Raw genomic sequence first — 21,082 nt, 5'->3', positions numbered from 1 at the left:
TGAAGAAACTGAGGCAAACAGGGTTAAATGACTTGCTTAGGGTCCTACTAACTGTCTGAGGCCATGTATGAATTGGGGAGGAGGTGTCTTCCTGATTCCATATCTGGCACTCTATCTGTGCCACCTAGCTGCTCATCTTTCTAGTACAACTTCATAAATCTGAATCCAGGGGTTTCACATGATCTAGAAATCTAAATAATTTAGAGAGGTATTCAGGGACTTTTTCTATATAGAGGATTAGGCTCTGGAAATATTAGTCTATATAATTTTATTTTTACTATGTGCCACAGGAAAAAAAATATGATGGGACAACTTCCTGATGGCACCTTTGTAACTCGAGATGAACAGCACTGTGCCAGTCTTTAACTTAAAATAAATATACAAAACTGTAAATTCTATGCTTTTCTCACCTTACCTCTTCTAGTTACGTCAAATATTATTATTCCTACTATTGTCCTTTAACTTCAAATAAAGTCAACTTCTAACTGTATAAATCCCCCCTAATTCTGTTCTGTCATAACTGTCTCTCATTCTCAAATGATCTTTTATATTTAGGGGCTTTTGTATTTTGGTGCCATTATCATTATTATTTTTTTAGTTATTTCAAGAAGGAGTCAAATTAACTTCAAGGAGTCAAAATACCTTCAAGTCAAAATTCTGACACTAATTAGCTGGGAGAATGTGGCAAAGGATGTGCAGGGTTTCCTTGTCTGTAAAATTAGGAGGTTGAATTAGATGATTTTTAAGACTGCCTCTGGCATTTGTAACCTATGAATATGTAAAAATAAGAAGCAGGGAGGTATAAATGAGATTGTCCAGTAAACTAAGTTCAGTCACAAAGCAAGTGAAATAAGAATTATGAACTGTTAGAAATTATGGAACCTAGTTTATGGGGCTGACTACCAAATAAGGAGGTTTTAATGAATAATAGTAGTTCCTTACAATTACACAGAGTATTATACTTCTTAAGGCATTTTCAAATATATCATCACATTTGATCTCTTCACCATCTTTGTGAGATAACCAGAATAGGATTATCATCCAAATTTTAGGACTGAAGTAAGGCTCAGAGAGAAGCAATCTGTTCAAGCAACTTTAAGTCACATGTCATAAATATCATACAAGCATTTACATTGGAACTACAGAACCCAGGCCTCCTAATTCCTAGACTTCATTAAACCATTTCCATTATATAGCTCCAATTCCTAATAGTTTTTTCACATTCCAATAAATCTAAAGGTAAATAAATAATATCTGGGATAAATCAGATATGCATAATTTCCACAGCCATTTTCTCTGTACTGAAAGATAAATATCCATAAATTCTCAAGTCCTTTCAAAACCTAGTCCTTAACTTAAAATATGATCTAAGAGGTTAGATACATAAAAGAATTGAATGGATCACCTTTTCAAAAGTAGTTTCCCAGGGTAAAATGGAAATATCCATAATACCCCAAAATTGAAAGTTGTTATTTAAATCCATTCAAAATTTTTCAAATATATCATTTCATCTAATGAGATAATCTTTAGTCAATAGCCTATGTCTTCTATTTTAATTAGTTAGTATAATACATTTCCCAAGTATAAATTCTTTCTGTTATTAAAAATAAATATGATTTTAGAGAGAAGGGTCCTAGCATTATAGGTGATAAATAGGTTTTAAAGGAAAAATGGAGGAGTCATTCTTAATTTTTAGATAAATGTGTAGGGAAGAAAATCAATTCCTTTAAAAAAAAACATCAAATGGTTCTTTAGTCAGTGACAAATGGTCTGATCTGGTATGGTGACACTGATGTTCTTAAATAATCCTTTGACTTTTTGTGGGACTGTGACTTGGCGGTTCCATGACTTCATAAGGGTGGATACTCCTCCACACCTCAGTCACTGTGATTCCCGTCTGTGTTTTCCCAAAAATTATACACAGAAACCCTAGTCAATTTCATGGAGGCCTTCTTTTTGTTGATTTAATAGCTAAGTAGCAATCACAGTAGTGCTTCTCACTCTCAATATGTAAATAGCTCACACCTTATACCAGACGTATTATGTGTGTGTGTATATATATATATATATATATATACACACACACACATACATATATAATACACAAAACACTTTTCACATGTAAGTAGGCATTGATACCATATATAGCTTATTTATATCTAACATGTATCATTTTGTTACACTTCAAATTATTTTTTAATTTTGTTTCTTCTTTAGAGACTTTTGTTCCATGAATCACAAGTGACCATTGTGTAGTTTCCCAAATGTAACCCGGTCTGATCTCACTCAGTTGTAGAATTGTGGGTCCTATTTACTGCCTGTATGACTAGAATGGGACTAATCTCATGGGCTACTGGCAAAGGTATATTTTGATCCACTTTATTTTAAATTCAATGTAGATAGTTTGACCAATTTTTGTAGAGTTTCTGTGGATTTCACTGAGGAGACAATTCAGTATTCTTGAGCTCAATGCTATTAATGCACTGTTATCTGTAAACAGAAAACCTTAGCAATCAGTAGGGCATTCTATTACTTTTTGGAATATATTCTGGTCATCTTTCAGGACACTGCCCCTTCCTTGTCAATCTAGTTATTATACCTTTACTCAGACTGTTATCTACCTACAGGTAACTACCACTCTGTCAGTAGATTCCTTAGTTCTTAGAGGTTTTTTGTCTTATTTCACCAGATTCTAGCCCTCTACAGACCTTCTAACCCAAAGCTAGGTGTATATCGTCCCCTGCATTATCTTTCCTCATTGTAATGTAAGTTCCTAGATGGCAGGTACCCAGTATTTGTATCCTAGGATTTAGTATAAGGCCTGCTACATCTATTGTTGTTATTTTTTTTATTAGTCCTATTCAACTCTTTTGGACACCATTTGGGGTTTTCTTGACAAAGATACTGGAGTAGGGGGGCAGCTAGGTGGCACAGTGAGTGCCGGTCCCAGAGTCAGGAGGATCCGAGTTTGGTTCCAACCTCAGACACTTAACACCCACACAAAAAAACTAGCCATGTAACCTTGGGCAAGTTACTTAACCCCAACTGCCCTCCAAAAGGCAAAAAAAAAAAAAGATACTGGAGTAGTTTGCCATTTTCTTCTCCAGTTCATTTTATAGATAAGGAAACTGAGGCTAACAGGGTTAAGTGACTCATCCAGAGTCACACAGCTAGTAATTATCTGAGACCAGTACTTCTGGCTGACAGGTCCAGCACTCTATTCATTGTGCTACCTAGCTGCTTCAGCATCTAAGTTCCTTTAAATGTGATCTGGGAAGATCTTTCACATACAGAATTCTGATCTACAGAAAATATTGTTATAATGAGATTTTAAAGGAATGTTACTGCAAAATACCACCTTGGAAGTGAGCAATATGATAAGGAAAAAGTTGTTAATTGATATTTTATACTGTTAATTTATATTGGGTATCTATGAAATATACAACATTCTATGAATACAAAGATGGATAACAGTTGGTCAACCAGCACTTAAGTACTTATACCTAACTAAAATTTGCGATATCTTAACCATGCCTAAAATAATCATGGCCACTGAGAGGTAATATGCTATCAAGGGTGAGTGAGCTTGCCTTATAGTGTATATTTAAAATCGACATGGAGAAAAATTTAAACATAGAAATCAGATCTATGAAAGTTTTCTAGTTGTTACTAAGATATTTTTGTGAAGAAAGTATTTGATACACATTAAATGGCTATATAAATAAGATATTATTAGTAGCTTTATTAGTACATTGGTATCTACGAAATATTAGGAAAATAAGAACAAGTCCGCTGAATTGGGAAGTTTTTCATGGAGACTTTACAAAAATACAAGGAAGAAATATGCAGGCACAGTGGCCCACATCATTAATCTCTGCTGCTGGATGAGTCTGCAGCTGGAGGATTTCTTGAGGTAGGAAGTTTTGAGTCACAGTAGGCTAAGCCGATTAGGTGTCTATACTAAGGCCAGTACTAATATGGTGTGCTACCCAGGAACAGGGAGTTTTGGGAATGGGAATCTGAAGATCTTCCCTGCCCCTTGGCTCCTTGATAGGCTTAAGTGAATCTGAGGACCTTCCCTGATTTGAAAATATACTCTGCCCCCCTAATAGGCTGAATGTGGTCACATGGAACCTGTGGAGGGAGGCTTGTTTTTCAGGAATGCCCACACCTTGTTACTCTGTGATTGGGCAGTGGGTCAAGAGGGTTGTTACATCTTCTGAGCCAGGAGAAGGCTATATATACCCTGATGTGGGGTTTTGCTTTGGGGCTCACTTTGAGAAGAGTTGTGTGATTTGACCAGATGAGACTCTGAGCAGCAGTTGAGCCCCCCGGCGTTGAAAACCCAGATGTTGGTGCTTCCCTCTCTGGTAACTGACTAGGTATGGATGTAATGATCAGACAGCTGGAAGTCTGTCTACTGATGTTTCTCTGTATTTATTGTCTGCTTGTAACCTCTATTTGTATTCTCTGAAGTTCGGGGTGCTGACCTTTTTCCCCTGAACTAGGTAAATGACATATGTTTGATTAAAGCAAGATTGTTAATCCATTTTGAGTTGCTTTAGGGTGCTTACTGCTACACAGGGAAGCCACTACACAGTCTAAGGAGGCACAAATCAGCTTACATCTGAAAACAGAGCATCTCAAAACTACTATGCTGATCAGTAGTGGGATTTGCCATGACTGGCTGCTGTATTTCTGGTGTGGATGGGAGACTGGGTGACCTGGTCTCAAGAAAAGAAGGAAGAAAAGACAGAAAAGAAGGGGAACAGAAGGAAAGAAAAGGAAATGGGAACGAGGAAAGGGGAAAAAGAAAAAGGGGGAAGGGGAGGGAAGGGGAGGGAAGGGGAGAGGAGGGAAATGATAAGTGTTGAGCATTTTACATATAGCTCATTTTATCCTCACAAAAATGCTGGGAATTGTATTGTTATTATTATTATTATTCCCTTTTTATAGATGAAGAAACTGAGGCAGACAGAAGTTAAATGACTTGGCCGGGGTCATACAGTTAGTATCTGAAATTGAATCTGAAAAGAAGAGGAAAGAAAGGAAATAAAAAGGAAAAGAAAAGGAAAAGGAAAAATTCATTAAGATCAGATGGCATAGAGTTGAGAAAAGGAATACACACCACGATGGGATCATGGATACATGGAAGTAAATGAAGTATAAAAACCATAGCTTTTCAAAGGTCCATAACCATATGCTGCCCTATTAATCATGGCCAATTATCATGGAAATGTATCTGACTGAACATAAAACCGACCTAAAGGTTAAAGAGTGGGGATGGTACTCCATTTTCCAGCTAGGAAAAACATAGCCAAAGCATATGTTCTACTGTGGGAAAGGTGGCTCTGCCTGATGTATGTGAAGAAGAGTATATACACACATATTTATATTCAATCATGTCAACAAAAATTAAATGCCTAACATATGCAAGGCACTCCTTTGTAGAAATACAGTGTTTGCTTATTAATTTGAGAATTAAAAGCCATTGAAAATGTTGACAATATTATAATTATTTTGCCAAAAACAAGCCTGGGAGAAGTTCAAATGTCCAAATAATTACACTTAAAAAAAAAAGGCATTTTAAGATAGATACTCCAGAGATCATAAAACTGAAATCACTTTATGGGGAGTTGCCATAAACTGTCCACCCCCACCTCCCACTCCCCAAACTTGGCTCAATCAGAAACTAAAGTTATTTTAAATTTCACAAGGAGATGGATGAAAAATCAAAGGTCACAGCCTTTCTAAAATGCATACCACTACAAAGAGAGGAACCTCGGATCTGCAAAGAAGTGCTGACAACTTCTGTTTTTGGTAGCCCAGGGAAAAAAAAATATTGCTTCCATTTTGGCTAACAAAAAAACCTAAATGAATTTTAGCTATTTCAGGGCAAGCGATAGCAAAGTTATTAGTGCCTTTTAATAGAGTAATATTGGGGGCAGGAAGCAAAATGAATTTGAAGGTTCTAGAGACAGAAAAAAACCAACAGATGTAGATGCTTCCTCAGCAATTTAGTTGAACTGCATCTATTCCACGCATTTTTAAAAAATAATGCATAAAAAATTAGAATTAATTTACATTTATTTAGCACCTGTCATCCTAACCATTCACACTAAATCCTCACAGTGAAGACTGGTTATAAATCACTTCACTCTTCCATACTGACTTTTCAGCCTGACCAGAACGATGGTGGTGTGAACAAAACATTAATGTCACAAAGCTAAGTCTTACTCTTGCTGAATGTGTTCCTCTTAGACTAAAAGCCAAGAAACCAGCATATTCTATCCCAAAATTTGGGCCCCTCATATACTGTTGGGAGTTTATTTTAAAGAAGAGCAACATGAAACATATGAAACAGAATTCTATATAAAAAAGACTTCCTGGAAACATCAGAGTACAAGATAAATTTATGTTTTCACTTAAGTGGCAAATGACTTCTTAGTCACACATGACTGTCTTTCACTCAATCTTAGAACCATGAGACTGGAAGGAAACTCAGAGAGTAAGTCCAACCCTCTTACTTAAAGAACGGCATAGTTTAAAATGTTGTTAATCCTTATGCAAATAACTCTAACAGAGAATCAGCATGACCAGCATTAGGGCCTTTCATTTGTATGACCTGTTCCTTTTAGGGGACTCTAGTGGCTGTTTATTCAAGATGATGTGACCAATCTCTTGAAGGCTGCACAGCAGCTTGATCTGTTTGTAGTTGCTGGGTCCCAGTGTTCCCAGTGATGTCAGGTTGCCTGAGTCTGAACCTCTGTCGTGTCTACTTTCAGCATTCCTCCTGCCCACCCTCCTTGTGCCGGCCCCACTTAAGCGCTCCATACAGCAGCTGCTGTACTAGGCTGCTGTCATCCATCCTTCACACACATCCAGACCATCAGAATTAAGTTGCAGTGAGCACTGCTTCAATGCTGGTGGGCTGGCTGCACTCCAGGTCCTCATTGCTGGTAAGGCTGTCTAGGCTTTTGATGTTAAATATGACTTATAGGTGATACTGATGAATCTGCTGAAGAAACCAGATGTGCTGCTTGTGGTAGAGCCTAGTATCCTAGTAAGGAGAAGGCTATACTACGGGGTTAAAGACTGATGTTGAAATTATTGAATTATTGTTGCACTGACACCATGCTTTGAATGGATTAGAGAGTTCAGTTCTGTGGGGCCAGAGTATTCAACATAGTGCAATATTATTTTTCCATTAGGCTCATTAATTATTTTTTAAAAATCAAAAGTTTTTGAGATTTAGGAATGGATAAACGACAATGACCAGTGTTCTAAAAAAGTGGCCTGTGAGAGATTATGGACTGCTTTCCATATTCACTCCAACCCAGTGAATTTAAGCATAAAATTGAAGGAGACCAAGTTATCATAATGTCTTGATCAAAGAGGCACTTACTAAATAAATGATTGTTGAATTTAATATATAGTGACTGTTGTATGTATGACTGAATATTTCTATTGGCCCCACAGAACTGAACTCTCTATCGTGTCTACTTTCAGCATTCCTCCTGCCCACCCTCCTTGTGCCGGCCCCACTTAAGCGCTCCATACAGCATTTGCCCAGTCTGGAGTCAGGAAGACTCATCTTCCTGAATTCAAATTTGGCCTCGGACTTACAAGTTATGTGACCCTGGGCAAGTCACTTAACTCTGTTTGCCTCAGTTCCCCATCTGTTAAATGAGGTGGAAAAGGAAATGGCAAACTGTAATGGCAAGTAAAGAAGTACTCACTACCTTGTTTCAGCTACTTAAGTATTTAGCACCTTGTTTGAGCTCCTTGTGATTTGAAAATGGGAGGAACCTGCTGATGTAACAGGAAGGGGCTTGTTTGTGGGTCTGTGTTGATTTTACAGGCAGATAGTGAATTGATGATGGTGCTGGCAATGTGCATGAATGTTGTTTTGGCTCTGTTAAGCTTTGTCTTCCCAGAAACAGAAACAGTGAAGGACTTGAGGTGGACTGGACACTGTGAGTTTCAATATGGAATGGGAACTGGATGAGGAGCTGAGAGCCGCCTGCCTGTGAATCCAGGATGCTGGATCTATGGAAGAATAACCCTGGAATTAGGGAGCCAGCCTCAAGCCAAGATGAAGAGACCTCTATTTGGGTACTTAGTGACTGACAAGATCATGGTTTAGTGTGATGTACAGGTGGGAGAACTTTGTACTTTGTACCGTGTATCCCTTAAGGATGATTGGAAACTAATTTCCAATCAAGAAAAAAGAAGACTTTTTGACTGAGGGATTAAGACAATGTGATCTAGGGGTGGGAAAACTTAGACCTTTGTAATTTGTGTCCCTTAAGGAGGATTGCTCCTTAAGGATGATTGTTGGGTTAAGGACTTATTGAATGATATCTTTTGTTTAAAACTATGTGGCTACTTTAGTGATAAATTGTTATGTTATATCATTGTGAATGCTGTATTTTGGTTTCTGTGAATATTTATAAACAGAGAATTTACTATACTATGTGATCAGAACCTTAGAGCAACCTTAGAGCTATTCACAGCAGCAGTCCTCTAGAAAGCTGCTTGTGCTTGGCTCTATACAAACCACTCTAGTATCTTTGCCAAGAAAACCTCAAATGGGGTCATGAAGAGTGGGACATGATTAAAATGACTGAACAACAAGAATTCTCTATAAGGCACCCCATTCAATTTGTGGACAGCTCTCATTGTTGCAAACTCCTGCATTATATTAAGTTATATAATTTACTAGTCTCTAACTTCCACCCTTTGGTTCCTATTCTGCCCTCCACGGGTGAGAGCATGGTGGAATGAGAAGATGAAAAGAATTTGTTCCAATGGCTATAAAAGTGGCAGAAGCAGGTGCTGAGGAGTGATTAGATTTTGGTCAGACATCGAAGATGCCAAGGTTATCCACTGCATCCTAGGTCATCACCAGGCTTTCTGATTTTCACCCTGCCACTGACCTTGGATGACCCAAGAAGAGAAAGTGGTACTGAAGACTTTGTGCACCTCTGTCTCACTTAAATCCAATTGATAAGCAGGTCAAGATATTACCTGTGATGTCATTTGGTCCTCTTTAAAAACAAAGGATCAGGGGTAGCCAGGTGGCGCAGTGAGTAGAGTGCTGGCTCTGGAGTCAGGAGGACCTGAGTTCGGATCTGGCCTCAGACACTTAACACACACAAACGAAAAACCTAGCCATGTGACCTTGGGCAAGTTGCTTAAACCCAACTGCCCTCCAAAAAGCAAACAAAACAAAACAAACAAAACCAACACAGGATCAACAACAACAAATTCTGCCCTCCAGAGCTAAACAAAGCAAGTATAACTCCTCTTCCACATGACACATCTTTAGCTATATTTAGATTGTCATTATCAGGTTTAACATCCAGCTCCAAGATCTACTGTTTCTAGAATGGGCTTTTCCCCCAGCTTTTTGCAAAGTTGTTTATATGTAATCTTTTAAAATCTCTGTGTTCTTTTCTCTGTGATTTGCCAAAGATTATAAATGAGAGGTTACATGATGAAGTTTTCAAGTTCTTTTAGTACCTTAGAATGTCATCTCTCTAGACCTAGAGATCTGAACTTCTTTAGAGTAACTGGGATTAACTTGTTATCTTTTTTCCCATCTAGGTCTCTAAATTCTCTTTTAACTCTGGTTGTTCAAACTTTTTAGTCAAAGAAATTGCCTTTTGATGGAGAATGAACCAAAATAGGAGTTATTTCCTCTAGTTCTCCAATACAGATGAGTTAACTCTTCTAGACTATTTATCATAGTGTATTCTAGATGCTAGTTTTTAGTTTCTAGGATTGTAAGTTTTAGGGCTGCCTGTAAGACACCGTGAATGTCATCTAGCTAAACCCTCTCATTTTATAGTTAAAGCAACTGAAGCTGACCAAGGGTAAGCAACTTGTCTAAGATCACACAAGCAGTGACAGAGACAGTATTAGAACTAAAACATTGTGACTCCAATTTGTGTGCCTTTTTCACTTTGTATATGCCTTATTTTCCATAACTGATTATAAATTCCTTGAAGGCACAGACTATGTCTTGTTCGCTTTTGTGTCTTCCATGAAACCTAGAATAGTACCTAGCATCAGCAGGCATGCAATATGTATTTCTTAAATTGGACTAATTTCTTGCAAAAAATATCCCACTATCATTAGAACATACATATTTCAGTTGCTTTTCCAAGCTGGTTCTTGTTGCTATTGTTAAGTCATTTTTCAGTTGTATCCAACTCTTCGTGACCCAATTTGATTTTTTGTTTTTTGGCAAAGATACTGGAATGATTTGCTATTTCCTTCTCCAGATCATTTTACAGATGAGGAAACTGAGGCAAACAAGGTTAAGTGAGTTGACCAGGGTCACACAGCTAGCTATAAATGTCTGATGGCAGATTTGAACTCAGGTCTTCCTGACTCCATAACTGGCACTCTATCCTCTGTACCACTGAGCTGCCTTTTCAGGCTAGAGATGGATTTTAAAATTTCAGGGGTATGCTCTATTCTTTATTTTTTTTAATCTTTTTTTTTGGAGGGGGGAAGGCAAGGCAATTGGGGTTAAGTAAGTTGCCCAAGGTCACACAGCTAGTAAGTGTTAAGTGTCTGAGCTCAGATTTCTATTCTCTATTAAAAAAAAAAGAATAAATTAAGGTAACCAATTGGACAAGGTCTGTTGGTCTAGATTCTGCATACACCTAGCAGCAGTGGATATTAGCCCCTTCATGAATATATGTCCACTGTAAAAAGGAGTAAAGTGTTTGAAGTTTTACATTCTGTCATGTTTCTTGGACGTACTGTGTCCATTTGATTTTGCCAAGGATAAACTCACTAAATTTAGGAGAGGAGGGCCATATCTGTACTCAAGACCCAACTCTGCTACTTACTAACTCTGTGCCTATGCCTGGCTGAACCTCCTCTATAAAACAGGGATGATAATACCTCCCAGGCTGTTGTAAGGAGCAAAAAAATTTTTTTTGACTGAAAATACTTTCTATTCAATTGAAGAAGCACCTGCTATGAGCACCAACTATGCGCAAGGCACTGTGTTAGGTGCTGAAGACACAAAATAGACCGAACTTTAAAAAGAGTTTAAACTCTGCTGGAAGAGAAACAACAAGTACACAGAGAAGGAAGCATGAAGGAGATCCTAAGTAAATACAAAGTAATTCTGGGACAGGGAGGGGGGAACCTATAAATTGCTCTGAAGCATTATCAACCTACACAGAAATGATCACAATTTCTTTCAGGAAACTTTCCAACTTTACTCTGAGACTAAGTAATTGGTAGGCGTTAATGAAGAAACAAGACTGATTAAAGCAATTTAAAGTGGTTGCCTAAATCTCTCATGAAGTACTGTTCTATCTAAGAAAGTCAAGGTAGTGTAAAAAATAGTTAACCCAGAATTGTTTTCAATTTATTGCAAAGCTCAAAATTTATAATGATACATTTCTCAAGACATTGATTCTTCTATAGTTGTAACAATGCCTCTTGTGATAACGACTTGTTGGTGATCAATTAAGGATGAACTTTCAAATGATACCCTATCAAAAAATCTGACATAAAAGAGATTACTGTCCAAAGTAGCACATTTTTATCTGTTTTAAGATTGACATATACTTCTTGATTATCAATGAACACTTTTTTAGATAGAATATTTAGAGAGATATTAAAAACATTTCTCCAATGCTACCATTATTCATATTCATAGACAAAGGGCCCAAAGTCATACTTTCTAAAATTTCCCAAGAACAATACAGCAGGATGTGTTACATAGAAGGGGTGCAGTGCTAGTGACTGCCTTTCAGCTGCTGTCAGGCACATATGGTCATTATAGATTCAAAAGCTACTTGGGTGAATTTTTTTTAATTTCTAAGAAGGTGAGTTTAGGCTTCTGGACAAACCTACCCTTATGCTTCAGAAAAACCAAAATGAATTTTGGAGGCACATTAGCATCAACAAGGGCTAAGCTATTACGGAAAAAGCAGCAGTAGTAGTAATAGCCATAGCAGCAACAGCAGTTGGCATCAATATAAAAATTTAAAGCTTGCAGAACACTTTATATGTTAACTCTTGAATCTCACAACTCTGTGCTGTGGGTGCTATTATTATCATCCACATGAGGAAAAAAAGACAGAACATTTAAGTGACTGACCTGGCTAAGGTCATGGAGCAGTAAGTGTCTAAAGGAAGATTCTTACTCTGTTCTTCTTGATTCTCTCAAGTTCTATCTACTTCCCCACCCAGATGCCCAAAGGCAGGGGCACAGATTGCATGATTCCACAGATACAGGTTTGACGCAAGAAAAAATTGATTGATAATTAAATTGTCCAAAAATGGACCAGTCTGCCTTGAGAGGAAGCAGGTTCCTGCTCATAGCAAGTTTCCAACAAAGCCTGGATAATCCTTTACTAAGTACACTGTAGAAAGAATTCTTGTGCAGCTAGACATAGCCTCCGAGGTCCCTTCCAACTTAGAGATTCTGGGGTTCTCAGCTGGTTCTTAATAGTGCCAACTCCTAACAGGGTTCTAAAGGCAGGAGCAAGAGCAAGTCTTGCCTAAATTAGGAATTCCCTTAACACAGTTAATGGAAGGGGTTGGAACTGACCCTTGTCGTTACAGAAGGTAAGGTGCTGCATGTGTACAGAGAGGATCCCCAGAAAAAATATGGCCTACAGGAGACTGAATTTGAAACCAGTAAAAACTCCAGAGGACCCAAAGTCTTTCAAGTACTCCTGGTGAGAAAATGTCATTTAATAGGCCCTTATTTCTCCTCTGACAATCCTGGGTGGCAAGCTGCTGTGGCTTATAGCACTTATTTCAGGAAAAATAAAAACGTGGTCATCACCAGGTAAGGTCACTGAGACTTTCCAGGTTCAGTCTGGAGGGCATTCACTTTTGGAAGCTAAAATTTTATACTGTAATTTAAAGGACTGTATGATATCAAGCATAATTTTGTATAAGCAGTACTTCACATGGCAAAGTATTTTCTTTCATTAGTTTCCTTCCAAACTACCCTCATGAGAAGGGGAAAATTTCATCCCCCTAATTTGAGGCTGAATGTGAAGAAGGGTAGTAGAGGCTGCAGTGGTGTCAAACTCAAATAGAAATGGAAAGCTGCATATTGTCTTAGAAAATGACAAATTGATGTCTATGTTGTATTTTATTAATTTTGTTAAATTATAATTTAATTAGATTTTAATCTGGTTCCAGTTCTCTCAGGACTTTTGGAGGCTTGTCAGCTGCTAGTGTGGCATCTCTGGTATAGGGGAAAGATCACTTAGTTTTAGGCATGGGTATGCACAAGAGAAGTTAAGTCAAATTGATCTCTGTTTACCAATTTATGATCTTAGTCCAATGCCCCCAAATGCAAATAGATCTTAATAAAATACATTCCTTTTGCTCATTATTCAGATTAATTACTTAGATGTTAATTGCTGGTGGAATACATCCAATTTACTCACTAAAAATGGTTGGTCTTAAAATGTTCAGCTCCTATTGCAATTAATCAATTAAGTGTTTATTAAGCACTGTGATGTACCTAGCACTGCTAGGGACACAAATACAATGAAAGAAAGAATCCCTACTCAAAAGGAGTTTACAGAAAACACAAATATAATCATATAGAGAATAACCTCCCCCAAAACATAAACAACAACAAAAAAAGAATAAAGCCAAAGAAATACAAAGTAGTTAAATGCAAGTAACTTTGAGAGAGAGGGCACCAGAAGTCCGAGGGAACCAAGAAAATCTTCATGTGGAACATGGTCCTTAAACTACATCTGGAAGGAAGAGAGGGAGTTAAGAAAGAAGAGGAGTGGAGGGAATACATGCCAAGACCGGGCCAAACAAGGGCTGCCAGGGCAAAGGCAAAAAGAGAGTGTCATGTGTGAGGAACAGAGAGAAGGCATTTTGGGTGGATTTGGTGTGGAAAAGGAAGTAATAGGACTTTCATTTCTCTGGCTTAGCAAATAATTTTTTAAAATTTTAATTTCTAATTTTACTATAAAATGATAATCTATTCTTTTTGTATCCAAATGGGTTCATTATTCCTAACTTAAGAAAAAAAAGTATATTTCATTATTATTAAAAGATAAAGGAACAAAAAAATCTGTTCATAAAGAGGTTGCCTAGCAATTTATTGCAAATTACTCTACCCTTTCTTCAGCATCCATAGATAAAAGTAAATGAAAGGTTTTCTTGAATGGGAGCTCCAGATTCACTAAGTGACCCTGGGCAAATCACTTAACCTCTTTCATTATCCAAGAAAGGGATAATAATACATACTTAACTCAGGAGGATATTTGGGGATTTTAATAATTAATCTTAAGCATTTTACATAGTGAACATTGCTATTAGGGTGCACAAGTCTAATTTGAAGAATTATTTACACAAAGACAGAATGAATACATTAAGTTCTCTCTTCATCCCTCTCCTTTTATTTTCTCTCCCCTTTTCTTCCTTCCCATCTCTTTCTTTTTTGCTCTTTCCTCTCCTCTAGTCTTCTCTCTTTTTCTCTCCTCTTCCTCTCCTTTCTTCTCCTCTCTCTTTCCTCTCCTCTCTCCTCCTTACTATGGGGGGAGAAAGTCCAAAGCAACCTGCAGGCTATATGATAAATTCATACGTATGCTAGTCACCTAAAGATGAGTTCTGTCTATCCAATAATAATTTCATATCTTTATTTAATAAACTGAAAGAAGACCTACTTTGTATTTATATATATATATATATATATTTCCTGCTCAGATTTTGTACAATTGATTTATTAAAACAAGTTCAAGCATTTTGGATCTGCGTTTCATTTCTTCTTGGCAAACTTCAACTTCCTAATTTTTTATATGAAAACCAGAAGGAAAGGGACAGTTAAATGGCTAATAAAAATGCTCCCAATTCTTTTACATCAAAAAGTTCTTGCAGAACAGCATTCTGATAAGTTAAATGTAAAGACATTAGAATCAGAGAACTATGGAATAAATTTATCTCTTGAAAGAGATTTGAATTAAAAAAACATCATAGAGCACAATAAAACATATGGCTTAAACTAAACATTGGGGAAAACTGAAAAGTTTTGCCAAATTTAAAATAGCAGAGTTTTACAAGAAGAGTTACTTTTTATAAATTGTCTGCACACATGAAAGAATCTAATTCTACTGCCCCCAGATATAGCTGTGTATTTCCTTTTCAAGAAAAATTTCCATTGACTTCAGAGAGAGGTGTGATGCTATGAAGACAGAATGAGCACCAAACCTATTGCATTTAGCCAGCATTCTGAGGGTTTAAATGGAAAGGAGTACAAATTGTTTTTCTTTGGGAGGGTTTTTTAATTACATTTGATCATAAAAAGATTTATTTCACATATAAATGAGGTACCAGTATAAAATATGCATAACTTGTACCATAAAAAGCAAAATAATTTAATTTTTGTAGTGGAGGATTTGGGGGAAATTGAGGGGTTTCACATAGAATCTAATGTAACTCTATGAATGTCTAATACTTCATTTTAGGTCCAGGTCAATTAATCAAGAATTTATTTAATATCTTTTTTTAAGATCTGAAGCTGTACCATCTAGTTCTATGATGACTTTAGAGATTTTTCCTGGGTCCAAAGTTCCAGATTATCCAAACTGGCCCAAGGTAATCCCAGGTCTCCAAAATAATAGGTACCTGAGCATTAGCATGACTAACACCTAGTAATGGCCCTATTTATAGTAGGAAACTGATGCCTAGTCAAGTGAGATTAAAGGATTTACCTGGGTGGTAAGGAGCAATATCAGATGAGTCAAGGTGAAGTTCAAATTCTAACCTATACACTTATTTTCAAGCACATTGTTGTTTAAAGTAATATGCTAATAGGTATAGGGACTGGGCCTCTGATTTTATTAGTATATTCCCTGACTAAGGAAATTCCCTCTACCAAAGTAGATCAGCCATCTTCTCTGTAACTTGTAAATCAACGTCTAACTCTTTATGTAACTTGGAGTCTTATGGAGCTACTTAGAGTCCTGAGAGGTTAAATCTTGCCCAAGGTTAGGCAGCCAGTATGTGTCAGAAGGAGCACTTGAACTCAGGTCTTCTGGGTCTTGAGGCCAGCTCTCCCTGCAATACAGTATACTGCATCTACAAAGCATTAGAAGACAGCATTCTATTAATAAATTCAAAAAGGGAAACTTATTTTGTTCTTACCTGGAACTACTTCAGAAGTAACAGGTAAATATTCACTTTCCTCATCCGTACTTTCATCATAGGCTGACTCTCTTTTCTTATGGCTTTGGGTATTGTCTACAGAATCCCTAGGGACAAAGAAAGGGGTAATAAAATCCATTCAATTAACTACTCTGGAACAGATTATTTACAACAACAAAATTATTGCTTGTATTTTATGTTAAAAGCTTCAGAAAGAATCCTAGGAACATAATTCTGATTAGGCAAACACATAAACCAATTTTACAGGCATATATATATATACATACATACATATATATATGTATATATGTGTGTATATATATATATATATATATATATATATATAGAGAGAGAGAGAGAGAGAGAGAGAGAGAGAGAGTAGATGATTCCATTTTACAGGGGGGAAATCAATATTAATTCTATTAAGATAAAGCTTCTCCACTAAAATAAAATACCCCAAAAAGTGGTTTGATGCTTTGGGGCCATGATTCTCTATAAATAATTCTTGAATCCATTTTACATTGGCTATTACACCATGTCAATACATGCCAGAACTTTGCACTTATTAAAGAGATTTTATAATACTTGCCACCTAACTAATGAAAACGTCTTATGGGTTTCTTAAGTATTGTTTTTAAAACTCTCTATGATCTACAAAAGAAAGATATTAAATATTGATATTAAAATATTTTTAAAGGAGGGAGGTCTATTGTATAATTAGAGTGAAGGTTAACAGATGAATAGCTCAAGGAATGTAATGGTATTCCTGAATTTTTTTTAAAGAAATATTTAATTGATCCTGTTTTCATGAAATATTAAAAGAACCCACGATTAACCTCCAGCATGTTGGTCAGATTTTCTGTGGAAGATTCCCTTTAGCATGAATATGGAGGAAATATATTCCCAAGAATGCAGAAAGAAACTGGGCTCATGGTTAAGAAAAAAGGCAACTCAAAAACCTGAGGATGAGTAGAAACAAAGACTAAAAAACTCAGTTTGAAAAGGTTTGGTTTTTTTTTTTTGCTTGAAAACAGTATGAACAATATAATAATATTCACAGAAGAGGAGAGAATAAAAAAAAACAGTATTTTACTTAACCAGGTCTTAGAATATTTCAGAAACAATATCAGGGAATACTCATGAGTGAAGTGGCAATAATTATATCTATTGTATAATATAATATAATATAATATAATATAATATAATATAATATAATATAATATAATATAATATAATATAATATAATATAATATAATATAATATAATATAATATGATATGATATGATATGATATGATATAATATGCTTATTATATCACAGTCAATTTTAGATAGATACGGAAAGATCAAATGACCTACCTAAGGTCACAAAGTCAATAACAATCAAAAACAGAATCCCTGACTCTTAAACCCTAATCTAAAACTGTAACACTTATTAGGTTATTTGAAGTCATTAATATTATTATTGAAAGGTTAAATAGACTAACATTCATTAAGTTTGAAAGAATATAATTTAAATGTTCATGTTTATCATTCAGTAGTGGGATATCCAATTATAAATGCCAAATACCTTTCATCTTGTGTGTCTTCTTCGGGTTCTTGGGCTTGTTTTAACAATTTATGTAAGCTTCTAATCTTTGCTTTCTTCTCATTCAGCACCAGAATAAAACGCTTATAAAGGTCTGCTTCCAGATTTTCTTTAGCCGTCACACACTTTTCAAGACTAAAATTTAAAAATCATAATTAAATTCTTACTTATTGGTCTTCTAATCTGAATAGTTTCAATGAAAAGAGATAAGAAAAATGCACATCAAAATCATTCCCTAATGTTCATTTGCTATTAGTATAGTTTAAAGCAGAAGGCTCAAATAGTGTTGGAACACTCCCAAGCATACTTTGAACCAGGTTAATATGTGATTGGGAAATATTTAACAAAATGAATAAAAATACAATAGAACACAGATAACATTAATATGTGTTTTTCAAAGTTAATGTGCATCCCACAGGAATCCTTATGCACAGTTTAGTAGCCCCCATTTCTATTTGAGTTTGACATATTTACAGTCTCAACCAGGACTCACTGAGGCTTAAATGAGAAAATGTAGGTAATGTATGTTACATCTTTAAGCACTATATAGTAATGAGAGTCACTGTTATCTAGTCAAAAATAGGGATACTAAATTCATTTTAGTCATCTTATTATTCCCATTTGCCAGATAAACTGAGCAGCTAAGGTACCATTTAAAATGTGAAATTTTAAAAACGGCTCAAAATAACTTAGAATGAATGTCAAAAAATTCCCAAATTTAGGTATTTCTTGGATTCACTGATGACAAAATACACACATTTATAAACTGAAAAGTCCAATAAAAAGAAACAGTGGATTGATATAAGTTTAAAGTTTAGAGTGATAGTAATGAACAAACTGAGTAAACCTATTATCTTTTGTTTACTTAAATTCAGATATACATACTAAGGCCTATACTTTCTCCCACTCCTTTTCTAAAAGAGGCCAAATTATTTAATAAAGTATTGTATTAATTTTAGTCCTCCAATGCATGGAGGGAATTAATCTGGCTAGAAAAGCAGGGAAAAGCTATATGGATATATTTGACAAGTGATCTGCATGCCAGTAGTAACTTTACTTCAGTAATCCTGAAAACACTTTATCATTCTTTCATATTCATATTGTCCAAGTTTTTGGTTGGCATTTGCTTTGGTATCCCTAGTTTACAGTTTACAAATTAAAACAATTTACTTTAAAGTTTTACATGCTCCTCTAAATTCCATCTAAATCAAGGTCAAATCATCTTCTCTGAGGAGAATAAGAATGTCATACTTATATAATGTTTTTAAGGTCTAAGTGCTTTTTTAAACAATGATCCTATAGATGTAGACACTGAAAATATTATTCCCATTTGCTAGTTAAACTGAACAGCTAAGTAAACAACTAAAAGTCACTGGGGCTGGTGACACAGGTCTCCTGACTATAACTCTTTCTACTGTGCCATGCCAACTTTTTGGCTATTTAGAGTCATCTTCATTGGGATATGACATTTTCAGGAAATTCACTTACCTCTCCCACCAAAGGAAAAATAGAAAAGAAAAAAGGGAAATGTACAAATGTTGAATCAATGGAAAAATGTCTCTTTATTTACTCAAAATGAACTCTGTATTTGAATTCAAGAGATAGATAGAATTTAGAACTTTAAATGAACAATGAGGAAAATGTAGCATATTTGTTCTGTAGGAGCAATTAAAGAAGCTATTAGTAATATAAAAGCTAGGTGTCTGAATTTTTTTTATATGGATTCCCCACATATATAAATATGAGTTTTTTTTAATCCAGTTACCTTAGATAATTTTTTGAGGAATCATTTCATGAGCTATTTCTCATTCATTTCATTATTTGTTTCATAAATCATATGACTTATGGTTTGAGGGAGGCAGGCCTGGTAATTAGGGTCAGGTAGGCAACAGGGCTGTGTTAGTCTGAGAGGTCTGAGAAAGGTGAGGACCATCGTATGATGAGAGGGTCTTGGGGAGACACGTGGACCTTCAGCTACCTCTAGGAAAGGTTTTGAGTTATGACTGCAAAGTCTTGGGTGATTATGATGAAGGGAAAGAATATATTAAAATGTATATGCATATTAAATTTATATTAAAATATATTCTCCAAGAAGAGTTTATAGTCAACAAGTTTTGGGAATTTAGTAGAGAGATCTCAAGTATGATCACACTGAGGTGTAGCCCATGAGACTTGGATAGGGTAGTAATTAGGAAGGGTTGCAGCCTGAGGAGGTTATCACCAGAAGAGACCCAGGTAGGGTGGCTGGGATATCTAAATTGTGACCACCAGACCCTGGGAAATGCTTTGGGTATGGCTGGTAAGTTTTGGATGGAGCTGTGGTTGAAAACAGACCAAGGTCACAGCTCATGAAGGTGGGATGAAAACTCCTTGAGGACAAGGACTTTTAAATTTTGTCTTTATGCTCTTAGTTCTTAGTACAGTACTTTACATATAATAAATGTTTGTTGTATGGTATTAGATTGATAACTGCCATTTGTATGAATTTGTATATCAAGCAAAGTATAGAAAAAGAATTATATTACAAGGAAGGCAAGGAATTGAAGTTAAAAATAAGTGGGAGAAGTATAGGCAGACCCTATTGGAATCAAGGAGAGTTAAGTTCTTCATGCATACCGGGTTATGGCATTGCCTTTATACTTTGAATACAAAGTATCACATAAGTACAAAATCCTTGCCATGTCTCAAGACTCATACTGCTTTAGGGAGATGGATGGGGACTGGACCTGTGATGAGACTAGTAGAATGAACTCCAAGGTGAGGAGATTCCCCCTATGAATGAAGGCTGGTGTTTCCTCTGAAACTTACACTCTTAGAGAGGTGCTTGAAACACTTGAGAAGTTAAGTGACTGCTCAGGGTCACATGGCCAATCGATGTCAGAGGTGAGGGGTGGCTAGGTGGCTCAGTGAATAGAGCACTGGCCCTGGAGTCAGGAGGACCTGAGTTCAAATCCGGCCTCAGACACTTGACACACTTACTAGCAGTGTGACTTTGGGCAAGTCACTTAACCCCAATGGCCTCAAAAAAAAAAAGGCAGAAGTCAGAGGTGGGACTGGAACACAGGTCTACCTGGCTTTGAGGACTTCCCTTTTGATACCATGCTACATCTCAGGTACTACAAAAAGATTTTTGTTTTTTCAGATAATGAATTATAAGAAAAGCAAATATGATATACCACTAGGTATATATATATATATATATATATATATATATATATATATATATATACACACACATACATATATAGCATACCAGGATGATTTTTTTAAAGTACTCAAATAATTCAAGAACTCTTGATCTACAACTTGTAAATTAAATTCATATACATATATAT

At 36.0% G+C, this 21,082-nt stretch overlaps 1 protein-coding gene across 9 annotated transcripts in view; it reads right to left on the bottom strand.

Moving 5' to 3' along the window:
* The window catches only part of XRCC4 (X-ray repair cross complementing 4), a 413,125-nt gene that overhangs the window by 186,699 nt on the left and 205,344 nt on the right, over positions 1-21,082 (bottom strand). For all 9 annotated transcript variants that reach the window (XM_069085051.1, XM_069085049.1, XM_069085054.1 and 6 more), the window contains 2 exons: positions 17,730-17,882; positions 16,162-16,268 (listed from right to left, as the gene is read on the bottom strand). In XM_069085051.1, coding sequence (XP_068941152.1) covers positions 16,162-16,268; positions 17,730-17,882 — 260 coding nt within the window. The remainder of the gene's footprint in view (positions 1-16,161; positions 16,269-17,729; positions 17,883-21,082) is intronic.

The sequence above is a fragment of the Petaurus breviceps genome, unplaced genomic scaffold (genome assembly GCF_028583685.1).
Source record: "Petaurus breviceps papuanus isolate PSGF00001 unplaced genomic scaffold, PetGlider_PUasm1.0 175, whole genome shotgun sequence".
NCBI classification, from domain to species: domain Eukaryota; kingdom Metazoa; phylum Chordata; class Mammalia; order Diprotodontia; family Petauridae; genus Petaurus; species Petaurus breviceps.
The sequence above is the reverse complement of the archived record's forward strand: the minus strand, read 5'-3'. Positions and strand labels throughout refer to the sequence as shown.